Consider the following 17,690-nt stretch of genomic DNA (forward strand, 5'->3'; position numbering starts at 1 on the left):
TTTAATAAAACACGGGTCACAGCTGTCGAGCTTTAGAGGATTAGGAGGCGACAGTGGGAGGAGGCAATTAACTACAAATTATGATAACAAAGGGGACAAGAGGGGATTGACCTTTGTATGTGTGTGTGTTTTGGGGGGTCGGGGGTCATGAAAATGCCAAAACGTTTGGGGTTCAAGTGGAGGAGTGGCTGAGTCATAAGGACACACAACAACCAAAAAAAGAGACAGGAATCCCAGGTGACTCATGGTCAGTCAACTCAGTAATAGGAGGTAGGAGGTAGGTCCTTCCAAAGGTCCTTCCAAAGGTCCTTCTCCTAAAATTTTTAGAAAAAAAACCAGTCACCACTGAACAGTACTTTTCTTAAAAAAAAAAAATATTATCCTTCAATTAATAATTAAAAACCTACCACCCTCCCACCTCCCATTTCGTCCTTTTCTCTTCTTCTTCATTGCAGCTGTTACTCCTAACGGTAAACGGAGCCAACGACGGCAATTACAACACAAAGATGGCGTCCTCGCCGACACCATCTCTGGACTCGATGCGGGGCGGGGCGAACTCCATTGAATCATACGAACACGCCGGCTACCTATCAGACTCCCCGCTCACGCTGAGCGGCTCATCGCCCCCGGCCAGCGATTCGGCAATCTGCAGTGATGAGTACACGGGCGGCAGCAGCGTCAAGTCGCGCTCGGAGGTGACGGTGATCAATGGCCATCATCCCATTTCGGCTTCGGTGTCGTCCAGCTCATCGGCCAGCTCCTCATCCTGCTCGTCCTCATCGTCATCGTCCTCGTCGTCCTCATCGTCGTCCAGCTCCTCCACCAGCGGCCTCAGCGGCTGTGGCAGCACCAGCAGCAGTGTGATCAGCGCCAACAATGTGACCAGCAACGGACCCGGCGTCATCGGCAGCAATCTCCAGGGATCATCCTCCAACAGTGGCAGCAACTCCGGCATCAGTAGTTTGGTGGTGGGTGCCGGCAAGGGGGTGAGCGGCGGCAGCAGCAGCTCCAGCTCCTCCAGCAACTCGTCGGCGATCGGTTCGCCGCCACGGTGCACCGCCTGCAAGAGCAAGTGCAGCGATGCGGTGGCCAAGTGCTTCGACTGTCAGAGCTATCTCTGCGCCAACTGTGTGACCGCCCACGAGTTCATGCACTGTTTCCACGGGCACAACGTCTGCCTGATCAAGGGATTCGAGGCCAGCACCGGCACTCCCCTGTCGGTGGGCTCTCCCAGCAGCAACCCGGGCTCGAGCGACAGCTTCAAGTACGCCAGCTCCCTGACCATGATGCTCCAGCAGCAGCAGCAGCTCGACTCCCAGCAACAGCAGCAGCAACTGTTGCCCTCGCAGCCCATGTCCCAGCTCTCCAAGATCGTGCTGGCAGCTGCCGCCCAGGCCAACAACCAGGAGCAGCAGCGGGAGGATAACCTCTTCGGGTCACTCCACCAGCAGCAGCAGCAGCAGCAACAACAGCAGCAACAACAACAACAGCAGCAGCAGCAGCAGAGGCAGCTCTTCTGCCCCCGACACAAGCAGGAGCTGCTGAAGTTCAGCTGTCGCACCTGCTGCGTCCTGGTGTGCAAGGAGTGCATCGTCCAGGAGCACTCTACCGGCCTGCACGAGCTGGAGAATGTCCAGTCCCCGGGACTGACCTCCTCGGCGGGATCCACGGCCAATGAGACGGCCCTGCAGACCCTGCTGGCCGATATGCGGGGCAAGATCGGTGAGATCGTGGCCATTGCCGGGAACTCGGAGCAGAACCTCACCAAGGTGAAGTTGCAGTACCAGAAGGCGCACAATGAGCTGAACGAGACGTACCAGTTCTTCGCCTCCATGCTGGACGAGCGCAAGACGGAGCTGCTCAAGGAGCTGGAGTCTGTGTACACGGCCAAGGTGAGCACCAACAGTGCGTGGCAGCAGCGGTCGCGCGAGCTGATCGACAAGGGTCTGACCACCTGCGAAGCGGTGGAGAGGAGCCCGGCTCCTCCCCCATCCCTGCTGGCCGAGGCCCTGCTCCTGCGCAAGTCCCTGGAGCAGCAGCTCCAGACGGGCATCCAGGACATGCAGCTGCCCTTCGAGATGGAGTTCATGTCCAACTACCAGTCGATTCAGGCCGGTGTCCGCAACACCTTCGGCTACATCCGGGCCAGCAGCTCCGATGGCGGCCACTCCAGCCTCAGCCTGACCAGCAACGGACACGGCAAGCAGCCGCCCATCGCCCGGCCCACCCAGAGCGCCAGCAACAGCAGCGCCAGCAGCGTCGGCAGTGGTCCCCATGGCCACCATCAGTCGCACAGCCACCACCAGAGTCATCTGCACCACCAGACATCCCAGCACCAGCAGCTGCAGGCGCAGTCCTCGCTCCACAGCCTCGGCCTGGGGCTCCTGGACAGCAGCTCCAACGGCGCCGGCTCGGGCGGAGCCTTCGGCAATGGCGGCGGTCTCCTGTTGAGCGGCCGCGAACGCAACGCCCTCGGCGTGGACCAGCACTTCGGGGAGCTCATTCCCAAGCGCGGAGGCGGTGGCTTCAGTAGCAGTAATGGTGCCGGCACCGTGGCCCACTACAATCCCTACGAGAAGTGGAGCAACGGCGGCAGCGACAATCTGTTCTCGTCGGTGACCGGCAGTGGAGCCGGCAGCTCCGCCGTGGTGGACGCCTTTGCCAGCCAGCTGTCCAGCCTGTCGTCCGTGGGAGGAACGGTGGTCAGTGGCGCCGGAGCGGGAGGCAATGCTGTGAGCTCAGAGTCACTGCTGGACCTCACCAACAAGCTGCTCTCGGCCACCATTTACCCGCCCAAGTCGCAGATCAAGCGCCAGAAGATGATCTACCACTGCAAGTTCGGGGAGTTCGGCGTGATGGAGGGCCAGTTCACGGAGCCCAGCGGTGTGGCGGTCAATGCCCAGAACGACATCATTGTGGCGGACACGAACAACCATCGCATCCAGATCTTCGACAAGGAGGGACGCTTCAAGTTCCAGTTCGGCGAGTGCGGCAAGCGGGACTCGCAGCTGTTGTACCCCAACCGGGTGGCCGTCGTCCGCAACTCCGGCGACATCATTGTGACGGAGCGATCGCCGACACACCAGATCCAGATCTATAACCAGTACGGGCAGTTTGTACGGAAGTTTGGAGCCACCATCTTGCAGCATCCGCGCGGCGTCACCGTCGACAACAAGGGCCGGATCATCGTGGTGGAGTGCAAGGTGATGCGGGTGATCATCTTCGACCAGAACGGCAATGTGCTGCACAAGTTCGGGTGCTCAAAGCACCTGGAGTTCCCCAACGGTGTGGTGGTCAACGACAAGCAGGAGATCTTCATTAGCGACAATCGGGCGCACTGCGTCAAGGTGTTCAACTACGAGGGCCAGTATCTCCGCCAGATCGGCGGCGAGGGCATCACCAACTATCCGATCGGTGTCGGTATCAACTCGAACGGGGAGATCCTCATCGCGGACAACCACAACAACTTCAATCTGACCATCTTCACGCAGGACGGGCAGCTGATCTCGGCGCTCGAGTCGAAGGTGAAGCACGCCCAGTGCTTCGATGTGGCGCTCATGGACGACGGCAGTGTGGTGCTGGCCAGCAAGGACTACCGGCTATACATCTATCGCTATGTCCAACTGGCACCAGTGGGTATGTAAACATACAATACAGAATCAGATCAGAATACAGACACTCCACACTCCATGGATGGGAGTCCGGAACCGGAGGAGGAGGATCATCAGGTGATCGGGTGTCCGGCTCTCTCACCTCTCTGCTCTAAGCTAAGTTCTCTGAATAGTCTGACTTGCGCGGTCTCTCCAGCTCTAATTCTAAATCTAATTCTAATTCTAAAAACTAAAAACAAAAACTTAAAAACTAAAAACTAAATCTAAAAATCGAAATATGAAATTGAAAGAAAAAAAAGGATATTCCTAGCCTCCCCGCCCCCTTATCTCCGATCTGTCATCATCTCCCTATCTCTCTCTCTCTCATAGACTTAGACACACCCACACATACAAAGTACACACCCACACACACACGCACACTGTTGGAATGATTTTTTTATTATCTTTTAAATTATTGTTGAATTTTGTTTTATTTTTTTTTTTAATATATATATTTAAACTGTTAAGCTTAGTTTTTATTTTGTGCGTACTTGTTTATGATATAGATATGTCGATTCATGATCATGTCCAAATCGGATAGTGCTGCTGCCTCCCACCCCTACCCCTTCTCTCTCAGCACTAGGAATAGAGCACTCTTCAATACCCTAATTCTGAAACCCGCGTGCAAGTCTCTCTCTTTCTTACACTCTCTCTCTATCTCTTTCAAGCAAAATTACAAAACAAATGACAGTTTTTAACTTAAAAATAATAATAATAATAACCAGAAAGAAATCCCTCCACAGAAAGAAAGAAAAAAATTAACAAAAAATGATTAAAATATAGATTTAAAAAAAGGATAACCGCTAGAGGACGCGTCTCGAGCATTAATTAATTAATAATTGATTGTAATTCTTAGACTTATGATTGCGAGAATTGTTTGTTATTATTTTTGATTACCTAAACATTTGATACATATATATTATATAACTGTTTTTTATGTTTATAATTATTTTTGATTGTACAACCTATTGATTACTGATTATTTATATGTATACATTAATTAATGAATTTTATCCACTAAGACATGTTTGCTACTTTTATACGAAAAACCGAACCGAACCCCCGATACACTAACAACAATTCACAAAAAAAAATACACAATTTTTATACTCGCTTAGTTTTTATTTTCTCCATTGTTTTATTTGTAATATTTTATAAACCGATTTAAACAAAAAATGAAGAAATTTAAGAACGTTTTTTTATATACATATATATTTTTTAAATAATAATGCAGACAAAAAAAACCCGACTTTGCCGTTTCTTACTACAAAACGCACTGAAAAATAGTTGAAATTTTTGTTCTTAATTGTTGAACTATTTTTGTTTATGCATTTATTTTTTAACATTTAATTCTTAATTTAAAAAAGCAGCAATAACGAATTTGTTATGTTGCCTGAAACTATTTTATATACTATTAAAAAAAAAACATTGATTTGTTGTCAAATTGAATTTAAAACAAAAAAAAAATTATTGAATACAATAAAAAAATGCGATATTTATGCACATCACACGAATGTTTTTAATTTCGAAATGAAATCTATTGAATTTGAGGGTGTGCATAAATTAGAAAAAAAATGATGATGATTACACTTAAAGAAATAACATTTAACTAAAAGTTGGCAATCAGCGCAGAAGACTTAAACAATTTATAACTATTATAATTATACAATAATATATATGTTTATGTCCCAACATACACATATATGTATTTATACGCTAAAATAATTGTAAACACTTAACGGAAAATCTCAAATAATTTAATAGTTATAAAATATAAAAATATAGATATGAAGAGAGAAAGGAACAAGGCAGACCATTCGCTTCTTAAATGTTTCATTCTTTGATATAGTAATTTTTTTTTAAATTAAAACCAACTATTGTAGCAGTGCAGTGTACAGTGCGCACTCCCTATAATGAGTGCCACTGTTTTTAGCTAGAGTTTGTTGCTTGCAATGATTTATATATTTAAAGCATTTATTTTATGCTAGACCTCAAATGATTGCTAGACTTCACGAAAGTGTTCTTTAAGGGCTAGAAGTTATATAATAAATTACAAACAAACAAAAAATAAATACTATTAAGGCAAGGAAACATAACTTTTTGAGACTACAAACGCAACATTAACAGGAACAGCATTTAAAAAATGTTTATTTTGTAATTTTTAAAATAATCACAATTTTTTTGTTGATTTTTTGCTTGGAGCGCGACCCCCGAACCCCATTTCATACCCTGTTGTCCCCCCAGTCGCCCCCACACACCATCCCCCACACATAAGCAGGTATTAGATTTCTTGAATATATACATATATATATATATATATGTATTTTTACTTTACTGTATTGTATTAAAACAAAAAACGTAGTATTTAACTATATTATAGTGCTTTTATTGTTTGTTTTGGAAAAACGCTTTGCTTTGTGTAATTTTTTTAATTTGGTTTTAATTTTTGATTTTTAAACTATATATTTAATTATGTTTTATGTGTATTTACTTAAGTGAGATTATTAAATATACGAGAATATATTTTGTAGTTCTTTCTTGTTGTAAACTTAATTGACTTTTGACTTATTGTATTTACGATCATAATGATGATGATGATGATGTATCGATGTAATGGTAGCTGTAATAATGATGATGCAACGGATGGGTTTGAACGAAAAAGTATTGTACGTTTTCTATGTGAGAGAAACACCTTTTTACTTGACAACCAAAAAATATGAAAAAAAAACCTATACACAAAAAAAAAAACAAAACAAAAACTGTTGAAAATTTTTTATATAAAAATTGTTGAAAAAAAAAAAACTAAACAAAAACCTAAAACACAAAAGAAACTGCTAATTGATGGTATTTATTATGGCCTAATGCATACTATTTAATTGTATTTATTATTAGCATTTTAGCTTGCACAAGCCGTTTTCTAAAAAAAAATGTACTTTTTTTGTATTTTGTGCTTGCATAAATTTGTTTTTATGTTTATCAACTATTATTATTATTATTACATACATAAATGTTATGCAAACAACAACAACAACAACTAAAACTCCAACAAGGACTTGCAAAAAACGGGACACAACAATTATGAATTATGAATGAATACATCTACCTACAAATAATATAAAAACTATATCGAAACAATAGCTAAGCATTGCCCTAGAAATCTGTTGTAAAAGTCTACACACACGAAACAAATGCCACAAACACCAACTGAGAAACAATTAAAGATTTTTATAAATATTCTGATAAAAAAAAAACAAAAACCTTATGCATTATTATTTATTTGATTTGTTTATTTTCTTTTCTAGCATTTTTGATTTATTTTTTAGAGTATTGGTTTGTACGAATGCGACGTTTGTTACTCCTCGATGCCGAATATCCTGCTTCCTTAGCTCCTAGTCCCCCCCTGTCACTATCCTTTCACTATCCTTTCTCCCTCTGTAGTAGTGGTAAACTATATTTAATCTTCATATTGATATATAAATGTGAAATGTGTATGTTGATAAAACAAATTGATGAATTGAGAATCTAATAGACTGTGCAACAACAAAAATAAGGAAAACCGAAAAGCATTTTTTTAAATATATATATTTCTATATATTTGGAAAATCGGTTAAGGTATTAAGGAATATACATATAACCGTAGGGTTATATACAAAACAATTAAATAACAGACAAAAAATGGTACTCATAAGGTTAATTGTGTAACTATAGCGCAGTGAGCTATCAAAACTAACTATATTAGCAGTTTTATTTCCGATATTCCAGATCGATATATACATAGAATATATATATATATGTAAACGATTTATACCGCCAATTAACTGTGCTCTACCCTCTATGTAACCAAATCAAAGCGTCAAAACTCTGACTATAGCTTTGGAATCTTGCTCGATATATAAACCGATTTATATGTATATGTTAACATTGCCGATATAGTATATGTAGTTGGGCATTTTGCGTGTATCGCCATTTTGTGATTAGGTTTTTTGAAGCAAAATCTCGTTTTACTCCAAAAATATAAGAAACAGGCGCCAAAAAAAGAACGAAAATGAAAATTCTAAAACGAAATTCAAAGAAAATTATGTAATTCCACCAAAAAAACAAAGACATTTTGGCATCAAAAATCATTACAAAATATTTTGAGTAGTACTAAGTGTAAGTGTTGTTTAATATAAATGGCAATGCATGCTAGTGTTGGAAAACACCACATATACATATATATATATTAATCATATTGCGATCGATTATTATTATTTGTGATTGTTAGGAGCTCTCTATGAATGTTGAACGGAATCGAAGCGAAATCGAATCGAAGCCAGTCCATCTAAGGACTGGTTTCTCTCTTTTTGGGGTTGGTTACGAGACTGTCAGGCACAAGTTACACAGAACAGACCTAGATGTTAGGCTATATAATATATATATACTATACAAGCATATAGGTGTATATATATATATATGTTTGTATGTCATATCTAAACCACAAAACCAAAAAAATCATTTTAATTGTAGTTTATATTTTTGATAAATGTTATTAAGGAACGGAACTAAAACGTAAATCAAAGTCATTTGTCCGCATTGTTAAGCATATTTGTACGAAATTTAAATTTTGTACTAGATCCGTGGCGGTTAGACATCCAATATCGACATTAAAAGGCAAAATAGCAGCGAACTAAATGAAGGAAAACCAAAACCAAAAACAAAAATTCAAACTGGCTTCGTAGAAGTGTTTTTAAGTATTATTAGACTATACATACCTAACGAAGAAAGCTCTCAACAAAATGCTTAAACCACTAAATTATTACGGATATTACATATAGCATCTAACTGAATAATCCACTGAGTGTGTGTGTCTAAGTTTCGACCAAAATCGATAGTAAGATCACATCTGTGGTTCTACTTTCGTGACTGGTTATTTTCTCTATGTAGGATTTTAATTCGTATAGTCCGTCAAGATGTTTTACCAGAGTAATATGGGAAATATAAATATTTAATATGCATGCTTGAGTAGTGTCTGTTTGAATGTATGTAATTCGTAACATTAGAATTAAAATTAAGCGATTCGTTCAGTGCCCTCTTATTATTTTCCTTTCTTTCTCATTAGACCTAAGAAATCTTTATTGAATAGAAAACGAACAGAGGAACAAGATCAATTCATTCATAAATCCTTTCTATTCATTTTTGTTTACGAACTTCACCGAACATTCACGTAGCAATCCAAACCACAACTAAAAACTAACATTAATTGATAAAAAAAAAAAACAAAAAATACCAAACAAAATAATTAACTATGACTGATTTTATACACGAAAATTGAAAATGAAAATTTACACAACAAATTATACACATATACATACATACATATATATAAATATTTATATTTATAATGTTGCTACTATATAAAATAGAAATCAAGTTGAAGTTGAAGTCCTGGATCAAGTCCAGGACCTCTCCATCTGTAATACATTTTACACATTAGGCTATACTTCTGCTAAATAAGCTGTAACAATATATATAAATATATTTATGTGTGTGTTTAAACTTTAAAGGCAAGAATCTAACAATTTAGTAGTGAACTCAACAGTTTTTTAAACACTCGAAAACAACAAAATCTTAGACTGCTTCGAAAACGTAAACGTGACACTAAATATTAAAATCTAACATAAAAAAAAAACAAAACAAAAAAAACTCTTGTGAAATAAAATGAATATGATGAGACTCGTTTAGGGAATTTTTCTGAACAGAACTTTCCGTTTCCGCTTTTTTCTCCCTGCACTTGTTTAAAATATAAGAAACTATAACCAAAAAACTGACTTAAGCTGGAAACTGATTTTCACTCTTTACTGAACTAAAATCTCTAAACGCGCAAGGCAAACCAAAAAAAAAAGACAAACCAGAACAAGAAAAATAATATTTTCGCTAAGTTTTCTAGCTGCAAAATAAAATATTTATATACATCCGTAAATATAATCGAAAATTAATTCTAATATAAAAATATAAGACATATTAACTGTTTGTTGTTAGCTGCTTATTCTTCCTATTGAAGATTACCAAAAAAAAAGGACACACATTATTCATATCCCATGCATTTTTGTAATTTTTAAAAGCAAGGCAAGGAAAAATTAAAAAAAAAATATGAAAAAAATATAAGCTATTTAAGTTAAGCATTTTACGGCTATAGTTAATCGAACCTTAAATAAGAACCAAATGGGCAATGAAAAATGCAATAACTAAATAAGAAAAAACTCTTTTGTTGGCCTCTCATTTGAAAAGAAGTTTTATTAAAAGTGCTTTCGTCAGTAGAGTGAGGTTGCTAATTATACTTTTAAGTTTTACGTTTTTATTTTACCCATCTATTTAATAATTTTTATTTTTTATTTCTTACAGTAATGCACAAATTGCACAGCAACATCATTGACAAGAGCAACTTGGCAGACAGAATACAGCAACATTTCATTTAAGAAACTATAAACACACAACTTGCATATATCAATCACGAAACATTCCCCATTAACACTTGTATTATGTTGAATTTGTTGTTTGAAGGAAAAGATATGAAAAAACTAATAATGAGAGAAGTGGATTTTATAGAAATATGCAAGTTATCCAACCCGTAAAGAAACTTATGAGTTTTCAAGTCTTTATTTCAAGATTGAAATATCCTTTTTCAAGGCCTCACGTTGGCCGCCAATTATTCAATAAGTTGGTATTTTAATTTATCGAAAAAAACGATTATGGGTTCGATAACTTGCATTCATTTCAATGTATGGTAATGTAAAGGCATGGAAAGGTTTACGTTATGCAATTATTTTAAATCAATTTCGGGACTCAAAAAATTTTATAACTATTATTATATTTGCATCTAGTGTAAATGAGTCTCTACGGTCGAACCGCACACAATCTAACACAAAAACACATTAAACAAAAAAATTTAACGTTGCTAAATCATTTGAAATATGCATAAATGTTAGCTCATCTTAATCATAATCATGCATTCGATATAGATTTTAGTATTTATAAAGCTATATAGTGCAACTAAGCCGATCATGGAATCATCATCTAGTCATCATGCATACATATATGTATTTTTATAATTATTAATATTAAAAACGTAAAAAAAAAACAAGAAAAAAAATATTAAGTAAACGAAACCGAAAAGAACACCAATCTAATGTTAAATGTCGTTATAATTAAGTTTTCTTTATATACACATATATATTATGTTTTAGCTAACGATTTGAAAAATATTGTGTTTAAGAACTCATTTTTTAATGTCCCCCAGAAATACGAATTTTGAATTTCTCTACTAAAGCCAAGTTGAATTTGAAAATAAACATTGAAATAAAATAATAAGAACAAGAGTATACAGGGTGTTGCTTCAATGGCTTTTTTAAATATCATAGTCATATGAAAATGAATATTTTATCTTTTAAAATAATATGTTTTGTCTATGGTTAATTGTTTACACAATACGTTCAGTTACAACTCGTATATTTCGCTCAAATTTTGTTTTAAAGTTAAGAGAAAATCACAAAACCAAAAAAAATGTTAAAGAAAAGGACAAGAAAGTGAGGAAAAATATGGACTGACAAGCAAATAACGTATATCATTGAGGGTTGGCATTTTTAAACTTTACATATATAATATATATATATATTTAAATATATATAATACATGTAGACTTTGTCAGGCAAGCCATTCTCAGCTGTTTCGAACGAGGAAATTGTTAACATTTTTTTGTGTTGAAATGAAAAAGAAAATGAAAAATATATACACGCCCACCAAGTGCATACTATATGCTATTTACTGTTTCTAATATGCATACAAAGAATTAACCACAGTACATGAAAACAAAAACACTTAGAATTTGGTTATAGTTGGTAACTGACTCAACCTACTGCCAGGATCAGCTCAGCTCAGCTCCTCTTAGACACCCTGCATTCAGTCATCAGTCATCAGCCATTCAGTCTGTCATTCATCATCATTCACTCAATCAATCAATCATACCGATCCTACCCACGAATCAAGCACAGTTAGATCTAAATCCAATAACGCATTTAACTTGAATGTTTTTTATACTTTGAACTACGAGCAAGGTTTTTTTTATTCGTATTAAATTTGAACTCGATAAGAAAAAGAATGAACAAGAAAGCAAATAAAATTGTAATCATAATCGTAACTAAATCGAATACGATGTAATTGAATGTGAACGTTATTAACTCATTAACTATTATTATTAACTACGATTCCAACTGTATGCGCATTTTATATATACATATATAAAAACAATTAAGGCAAAGACAAGATTAAAACTCATTAATGTAATGTGTAAGCGATGAGAAGGTACTTACAGTAAATTAAATATAAATATTTTTATACATGTGGAAAAAATTGAACAAAAAATTATGATAATTTATTAAACGCTGCAATTTGATAGAGTGACAAGTTCTGGAACACATGATATATGAATTTGATATAACAGATTTTGAATTCTACTAAAAAAAATCATAATTGAAGAAAAAACATCAAACAAGAACTTGAATAATAAAATGAAATGAAAGTCTTTTTAATGCTTAGGGGCCACAATTTTCGAAGTAATTAAAAAAAAATGAAGGAAAATGAAAAAACATGAAATTATTATTATACTACAATACGGTATTAATTAACATTTAAAAAATGTTGTGTAACATTAATATTAAACCAAACCAAACAACCAACAAGAACAACCAGCAACAACAATTGTATTGTAAGAATTTCTATTTCCATTAAAACACAATAAAATTATTTTGTTTTTAAATAAATAAATTGTTTTATTTGGCATATAATTGGGAAATTGTATGGGGTAGTGTTTTTAAACTCATTTAGATGGTTTTAATTTTGATTTCACAGAAAAGAAATTTTGATGACGACCCGCTGAAACATCTTGTCTAGTCCCTATCCAGAGGTCTCTTCTGTCCAGAATGCTTCCACAGAAGATCTCAGCAGCCTCAGGGATTGAAAAACATTAAAACACAATAAAATTATTTTGTTTTTAAATAAATAAATTGTTTTATTTGGAAAAAAATTGTATGGGTAGTTTAAACTTCTGATTGCTTAGAGAACGTATTTAGATGGTTTTAATTTTGATTTCACAGAATAGAAATTTTGATGACGACCCGCTGAAACATCCTGTCCAGCTTGAGAAGAGGTGATAATGATCACTGGAGTCCCTATCCAGAGGTTCTTGTTTTTCTGTCCAGGATGCTTCCACAGAAGATCTCAGCAGCCTCCGGGATTAAGGTACATCGTTGTGATAGGTGATGATATCACTGATGTTGATAATAAAGTTTCCCGGTTGGTGCGAGACTTCCGATCCATCAGCGGGTCTAGTTGTCCTAACAACATGGCCCGCAACCACAGCCAGGAACACATATTTTGCGGGTATAAGGTGTTGTAGCCGTGCCAGTCCAGCAATTGAAGCAAAAGTTGGTGCACTGGATGCTAGTGGGGAGATTGCAGCAGCCTCCGGGATTGCAGCACATCTTTGCGATCGGTAATGAGATCACTGTTGGCTGAATTTATTTCCCAGTTGGTGTGAGTCTCCCCGATCCAACAGAGAGCCTTGTTGTTCTAATAATAATATTAAAATTATTAATATTAATTTGAAAATGAATAAATAAATATTTCTTAAATACTCACCACAAAAAATATTTATTTTCAAAAGGTATTAGGTATTGAAAATATTTTAAAAATTTTTATTTTGTTGTGTTCACATCAAGGCTCGGAGTCAGACTAAAGTTTCCAAATGAGAGTCGGCGTCAGGTTCCAAAATTTGAACAGAAAAAAATCCAAGGACTACTTGATAGAAATAAATTTTTAAATTTCATAATATTTCAATTGGTTTTGTTTTTGACCTACCAGTGTTTTTTTTTTGCCTCCGCTCGTCATTAGGTGTTTGATTTTTGTTGTTGCCAAGTTACCAACAAGGACCGTAACAAGGCCCACAACAACCCGGCGATGGAAATACGGTGGTACAGGAAGGACCTCCGCATTGCGATCGCGGGCAACAGTAGCTACAATCGATCAAGCAGCACTGGACACAGGGAGTGGACCTGTAGTACCGACTTGGGCAACACATGGCGGCTGGGAAGATGGAAAATATCTTAGTGACCATTTGGATTTATTGCATTGGATACATCTGCTTTTATAAACTATTGATCTCAAAATATATTAAGATATTTCGCTCAAGATCTGGACATAAATTGGTCAAGATAGAGCCATAGCAGAGGCGTATTACCGTCCCTTTCATCGGGGTCCCATCAAAGGGGCCTCATCGGAAAATATAACAAAAATATTTTGGGTGTAGGTTTTGATGGGAATTGATAGAGAATCTATCTAAAATTCGGTAAATGTATTTCGCTCAAGAATCGGATGACTATTGGCAAAGATATAGCAATCGCTGTGGGCCATATTGTGCCCCCATGCATTTTAACCATTGTTGAAGGGGATCCTCTAGGAAATTTACCAAAAAATCTAAAAAATATTTTGTTTTCAGATTTTGATGCAGATTGAAAGGTAATTGACCACAAATCGTTTAAGGTATTCCGCTCAAGAATCGGATTACTATTGGCAAAGATATAGCTATCGCTGTGGGCCATATTGTGCCTCCATCTTCCTCCCCATTTTTGAAGGGGATCCTCTAGAAAATTTGACAAAAAATCTAAAAAATATTTTGTTTCTAGATTTTGATGCAGATTTAAAGGTAATTGGACCACAAGTCGTTTAAGGTATTCCGCTCAAGAATCGGATGACTATTGGCAAAGATATAGCCATCGCTGTGGGCCATATTGTGCCTCCATCTTCCTCCCCATTTTTGAAGGGAATCCTCTAGGAAATTTACCAAAAAATCTAAAAAATATTTTGATGCAGATTGAAAGGTAATTGACCCACAAATCGTTTAAGGTATTCCGCTCAAGAATCGGATTACTATTGGCAAAGATATAGCTATCGCTGTGGGCCATATTGTGCCTTCATGCATTTTTCCCATTTCGGAGGGGGATCCTCTAGGAAATTAGACAAAAAATCTATAAAATATTTTGCCAGTAGGTTTTAATGGGGATTGATAAAGAATATATCTACAAATCGTATGTACAAGATATTCCGCTTGAGAAACGGACGTAAAGGCCCTTCTCATAGTTTCCCCCAGTTTTCGAAAGGGAAAACATATTAGTTTATACAAGGAAGCAGGACTTTTCATGGGGTATTGAAATAAATTTAACAAATAAATTTAAGGCAATTTGATTTTAAAATTTTTGAATTTAATAAAAAGTAAAAAAGCTTACCGAAGAATTATTTTTGGAGAACAAACAACAACTACACCTTACGTGTTAAAATTTGGATGACAACTGAAATACATTTCGGATTTCATTGGCAGGGTAATAAATTTAAACCCAAAGCCTCCTTGGATTATGTTCCTTGGATTTTGTTCAAATTTTATAAGGCAAATTTAGCCTAAAAAATTAAAAAGAAAACTAGCTTCAGGTATTGTATATAAATATTTATTAAAAATAAATATATAGTTATCTCAAAAAATAAAACAAAAATAGATTTCTTGTTATAGGCATTTGTTTCTTTTATTCCAATGAAGTTTACATGCAAAGTTGGTTTTTCGAATTAAGGTTCAGTTTTAAAATGGTATTATTGCAGCAGTTGTTTCAGCCTATTTGAGTGGATGTATCGTCCTAGCAGCATGGTCCGCATGGGCCACATGGGTAACAGGTGCACTGGAGGTATGCAGGAGTGCAAGGAACGCAGCATACTTCAACGCAGCAGCATTCGCACGAGCACGGGGCACAGCTCTTGGGTCCACAGGGTCCGCAGCACATGTTCTTAATAAAGGTATAACCTTTAGAAAACATATAACAATTATGAGCAGAGGATACTTACGATTTTTTTAAATGGTACCAAGGGATTCTCAAAGCGTTGGGTATGTTTCCTTAAATTCTAAAAACTCACTTGCAGTGCGAATATTTTACAACCAAATAATTTTGTAATGTTTAACAAAAAAGTTGTAACGAGATGTTAACACATGGAATTTTGGGAAACAAATGTGAGGATATCTAGAATATTTTCAGGCAAGTCAACAGAAAATAATCCATGGACTACTTTGTTACCAGTTTTTAAAAATTGGGTTTTAGGCTTGGGTAATTTGTAATTATTTTTTTAAAACTACAAACTAAAAACTTAACTTAAATAAATTCAAAATGTATCCTTTTCCTGCAACTTTTTCTCATAAAAATTAACAAAAAAAATAAATAAATAAAAAGATGGCCATTTCATTAACAATAATAATAAAAAAAACTCTAAGCCCGACCCTTGGAACCATCGATACGTGGACTCCACTGGCGATAATCGACTTGAGTGGCCGCCTCATACTCCTGCACTAGACAATCAACTGTTTCCCGAGCAAGATCTAGTTCCGTTAGATCATCCTTGAACATGGATTCGCGCCGAAAATTGTCCAGAAAAGCGTTACGCTTCCTTAGCTTATCGTACTGGGCCAGAGCGCGGCTGAAGAGGGCACTGATGCCCGTGTGATTGGCCATCATCAAGCCGGAAACTTTGTGGGAGGATTGCACGTACGGCGAGCTCCGCGACAATGCCACCTGGATGCTGGCTGGGCCCCAGGGTATGAAGTTGGCCAGCTTGCGCTCCCGAATGCGCTGCAACGACTTGTGTACCTGGGACGGATCCACCTCGCCCTGGATGATGTTCAAAATGGATACAAAGCAGTGACGACTGTGCTTGTCCCCCGTCGCCGACACCATCATATTCTTTGGCTGCAACAGGCGCCGCATTACGTCCAGAACTGTGGTTTTTCGGACATTCGTTTTGGTCTGGAGGCAAAGATAAAAATGTTAGAAACTGCTAGATGTATGGAATAAGCCAACTCACTTCCTGGTCTGTGAGGAGTGGAGTGTACCCCGTCATCAGAAAGTGTAATTGGGGAGTCGGAATCAAGGGTGCCGTCAGTCCAATAAGGTTGTTGTTCATATAAGAGGGATACCTCAACGTGGTGGTGCTCACGCTCATTATGGTGGACACCAGATTGTTGATTTGCGTGAAAGTGGGCGTTTGAATGTGAAGCCTTTCGGTGGCGATACGATTCAGAGCGGTGTTATCCAGCACCACAACACTGTCGGCACACTTGGTGAGACGTTTCAGCGTAAGGATGGAGTTATAGGGCTGGACAACCACGTCACTGATCTCGTCGTGGTTCGGAAACACGCTGTACGTTTGGATGAGCTTCTTGGGAAATCGGTCCGCTAGCCGTTCTAGCACATACGATCCCATACCAGATCCAGTGCCACCGGCAATGGAGTGGCAGAGTACGAACCCCTCCAGGGAGTCGCTGCCATCAGCTTCTCTATCCAGGATGTCGAAGACCTCCTCTTGGAAACGTTCACCCTGGCTGAAGCCGGAGGCCCAGTTGTTGCCGGCGCCACCGCCATGCTTTGAAAGGAACACATTCTCCGGATTATAGAGCTATTTGGGGTTGTAGAATCATGAAGAATTGAAATATATTTAGGATTTTTATCTTTCACCTTTGCATACGGCGAAGTCATAATGCTCTGGATCACTCGCGGCTCTAAATCAAGGAGCACGGCCCGGGGAATGTAGTGATTATCGTCTGCTTGGTAAAAGAACACATCCTTGCGATCCTGGCCATCGGTGGCAAAGTCCTCCAACACCCCTTCGGGAGAAATGCCGTGTTCTAGGCACAATCTCTTCCAGAACTCGAAACCAACTGCATCGTAAAGTAATTTAGCTATTTGAAGTGCTAATATATACAAAACTCACTCTGATTTCCACATTGGCCCAATTGTAAAGTAATTATTTCGCTTGGCATTTTTTGGCTTTTAATTGAGCTTTTTTTCCCATTCAAATAACTGTTCTAAACGCGGATAGAGATGCTCGAAGATCGATAGCTAAAGATCGATAGGCTTAAGAATAAAATTAAATTCGTCGATGTGACGTATAAAAAATCTTTATAATTTTAATTTTGAT

General features: G+C 38.1%; 4 protein-coding genes across 10 annotated transcripts in view; 1 reads left to right on the forward strand and 3 right to left on the reverse strand.

Moving 5' to 3' along the window:
• The window catches only part of brat (brain tumor), a 36,413-nt gene extending 24,045 nt beyond the window's left edge, over nucleotides 1-12,368 (forward strand). For 6 of the 7 annotated variants that reach the window (XM_070277202.1, XM_043213705.2, XM_070277201.1 and 3 more), the window contains 2 exons: nucleotides 456-3,636; nucleotides 10,032-12,368. In XM_070277202.1, coding sequence (XP_070133303.1) covers nucleotides 507-3,636; nucleotides 10,032-10,105 — 3,204 coding nt within the window. In that variant the 5' untranslated portion in view covers nucleotides 456-506 and the 3' untranslated portion in view covers nucleotides 10,106-12,368. Of the gene's footprint in view, nucleotides 1-455; nucleotides 5,159-10,031 lie in introns of those variants that run through there. The other variant, XM_070277206.1, reaches the window with a different exon arrangement.
• A 296-nt stretch (nucleotides 12,369-12,664) lies between these two features.
• On the reverse strand, nucleotides 12,665-15,104 carry LOC108120603 (uncharacterized). The gene is made up of 4 exons (XM_070277208.1): nucleotides 14,966-15,104; nucleotides 13,542-13,766; nucleotides 13,323-13,478; nucleotides 12,665-13,253 (listed from the first exon to the last, which is right to left on the reverse strand). The coding sequence occupies exon 4, from the start codon at nucleotides 13,163-13,165 to the stop codon at nucleotides 13,019-13,021; it is 147 nt and encodes a 48-aa protein (XP_070133309.1). The 5' UTR covers nucleotides 13,166-13,253; nucleotides 13,323-13,478; nucleotides 13,542-13,766; nucleotides 14,966-15,104; the 3' UTR covers nucleotides 12,665-13,018.
• Nucleotides 15,105-15,230: 126 nt separating this feature from the next.
• Nucleotides 15,231-15,751, reverse strand: LOC108120604 (male-specific sperm protein Mst84Dd). The gene is made up of 2 exons (XM_017234339.3): nucleotides 15,570-15,751; nucleotides 15,231-15,511 (listed from the first exon to the last, which is right to left on the reverse strand). The coding sequence occupies exon 2, from the start codon at nucleotides 15,506-15,508 to the stop codon at nucleotides 15,365-15,367; it is 144 nt and encodes a 47-aa protein (XP_017089828.1). The 5' UTR covers nucleotides 15,509-15,511; nucleotides 15,570-15,751; the 3' UTR covers nucleotides 15,231-15,364.
• Nucleotides 15,752-15,961: 210 nt separating this feature from the next.
• On the reverse strand, nucleotides 15,962-17,641 carry gammaTub37C (gamma-Tubulin at 37C). The gene is made up of 4 exons (XM_017234336.3): nucleotides 17,484-17,641; nucleotides 17,228-17,430; nucleotides 16,578-17,168; nucleotides 15,962-16,519 (listed from the first exon to the last, which is right to left on the reverse strand). The coding sequence occupies exons 1-4, from the start codon at nucleotides 17,530-17,532 to the stop codon at nucleotides 15,986-15,988; spliced, it is 1,377 nt and encodes a 458-aa protein (XP_017089825.2). The 5' UTR covers nucleotides 17,533-17,641; the 3' UTR covers nucleotides 15,962-15,985.
• Between the last annotated feature and the right edge of the window lie 49 nt (nucleotides 17,642-17,690).

This window comes from Drosophila bipectinata, chromosome 2L, assembly GCF_030179905.1.
Source record: "Drosophila bipectinata strain 14024-0381.07 chromosome 2L, DbipHiC1v2, whole genome shotgun sequence".
NCBI classification, from domain to species: domain Eukaryota; kingdom Metazoa; phylum Arthropoda; class Insecta; order Diptera; family Drosophilidae; genus Drosophila; species Drosophila bipectinata.

Bases quoted from the DNA above. Each gene is read 5' to 3' on its own strand.
- LOC108120604 (XM_017234339.3), bottom strand. From the start codon at position 15,508: ATGTGCTGCGGACCCTGTGGACCCAAGAGCTGTGCCCCGTGCTCGTGC.
- LOC108120603 (XM_070277208.1), bottom strand. From the start codon at position 13,165: ATGTGCTGCAATCCCGGAGGCTGCTGCAATCTCCCCACTAGCATCCAG.
- gammaTub37C (XM_017234336.3), bottom strand. From the start codon at position 17,532: ATGCCAAGCGAAATAATTACTTTACAATTGGGCCAATGTGGAAATCAG. The intron at 17,431-17,483 runs GTGAGTTTTGTA...TTTACGATGCAG, and splicing joins GGGCCAATGTGGAAATCAGA to TTGGTTTCGAGTTCTGGAAG. The intron at 17,169-17,227 runs GTGAAAGATAAA...AACCCCAAATAG, and splicing joins TGACTTCGCCGTATGCAAAG to CTCTATAATCCGGAGAATGT.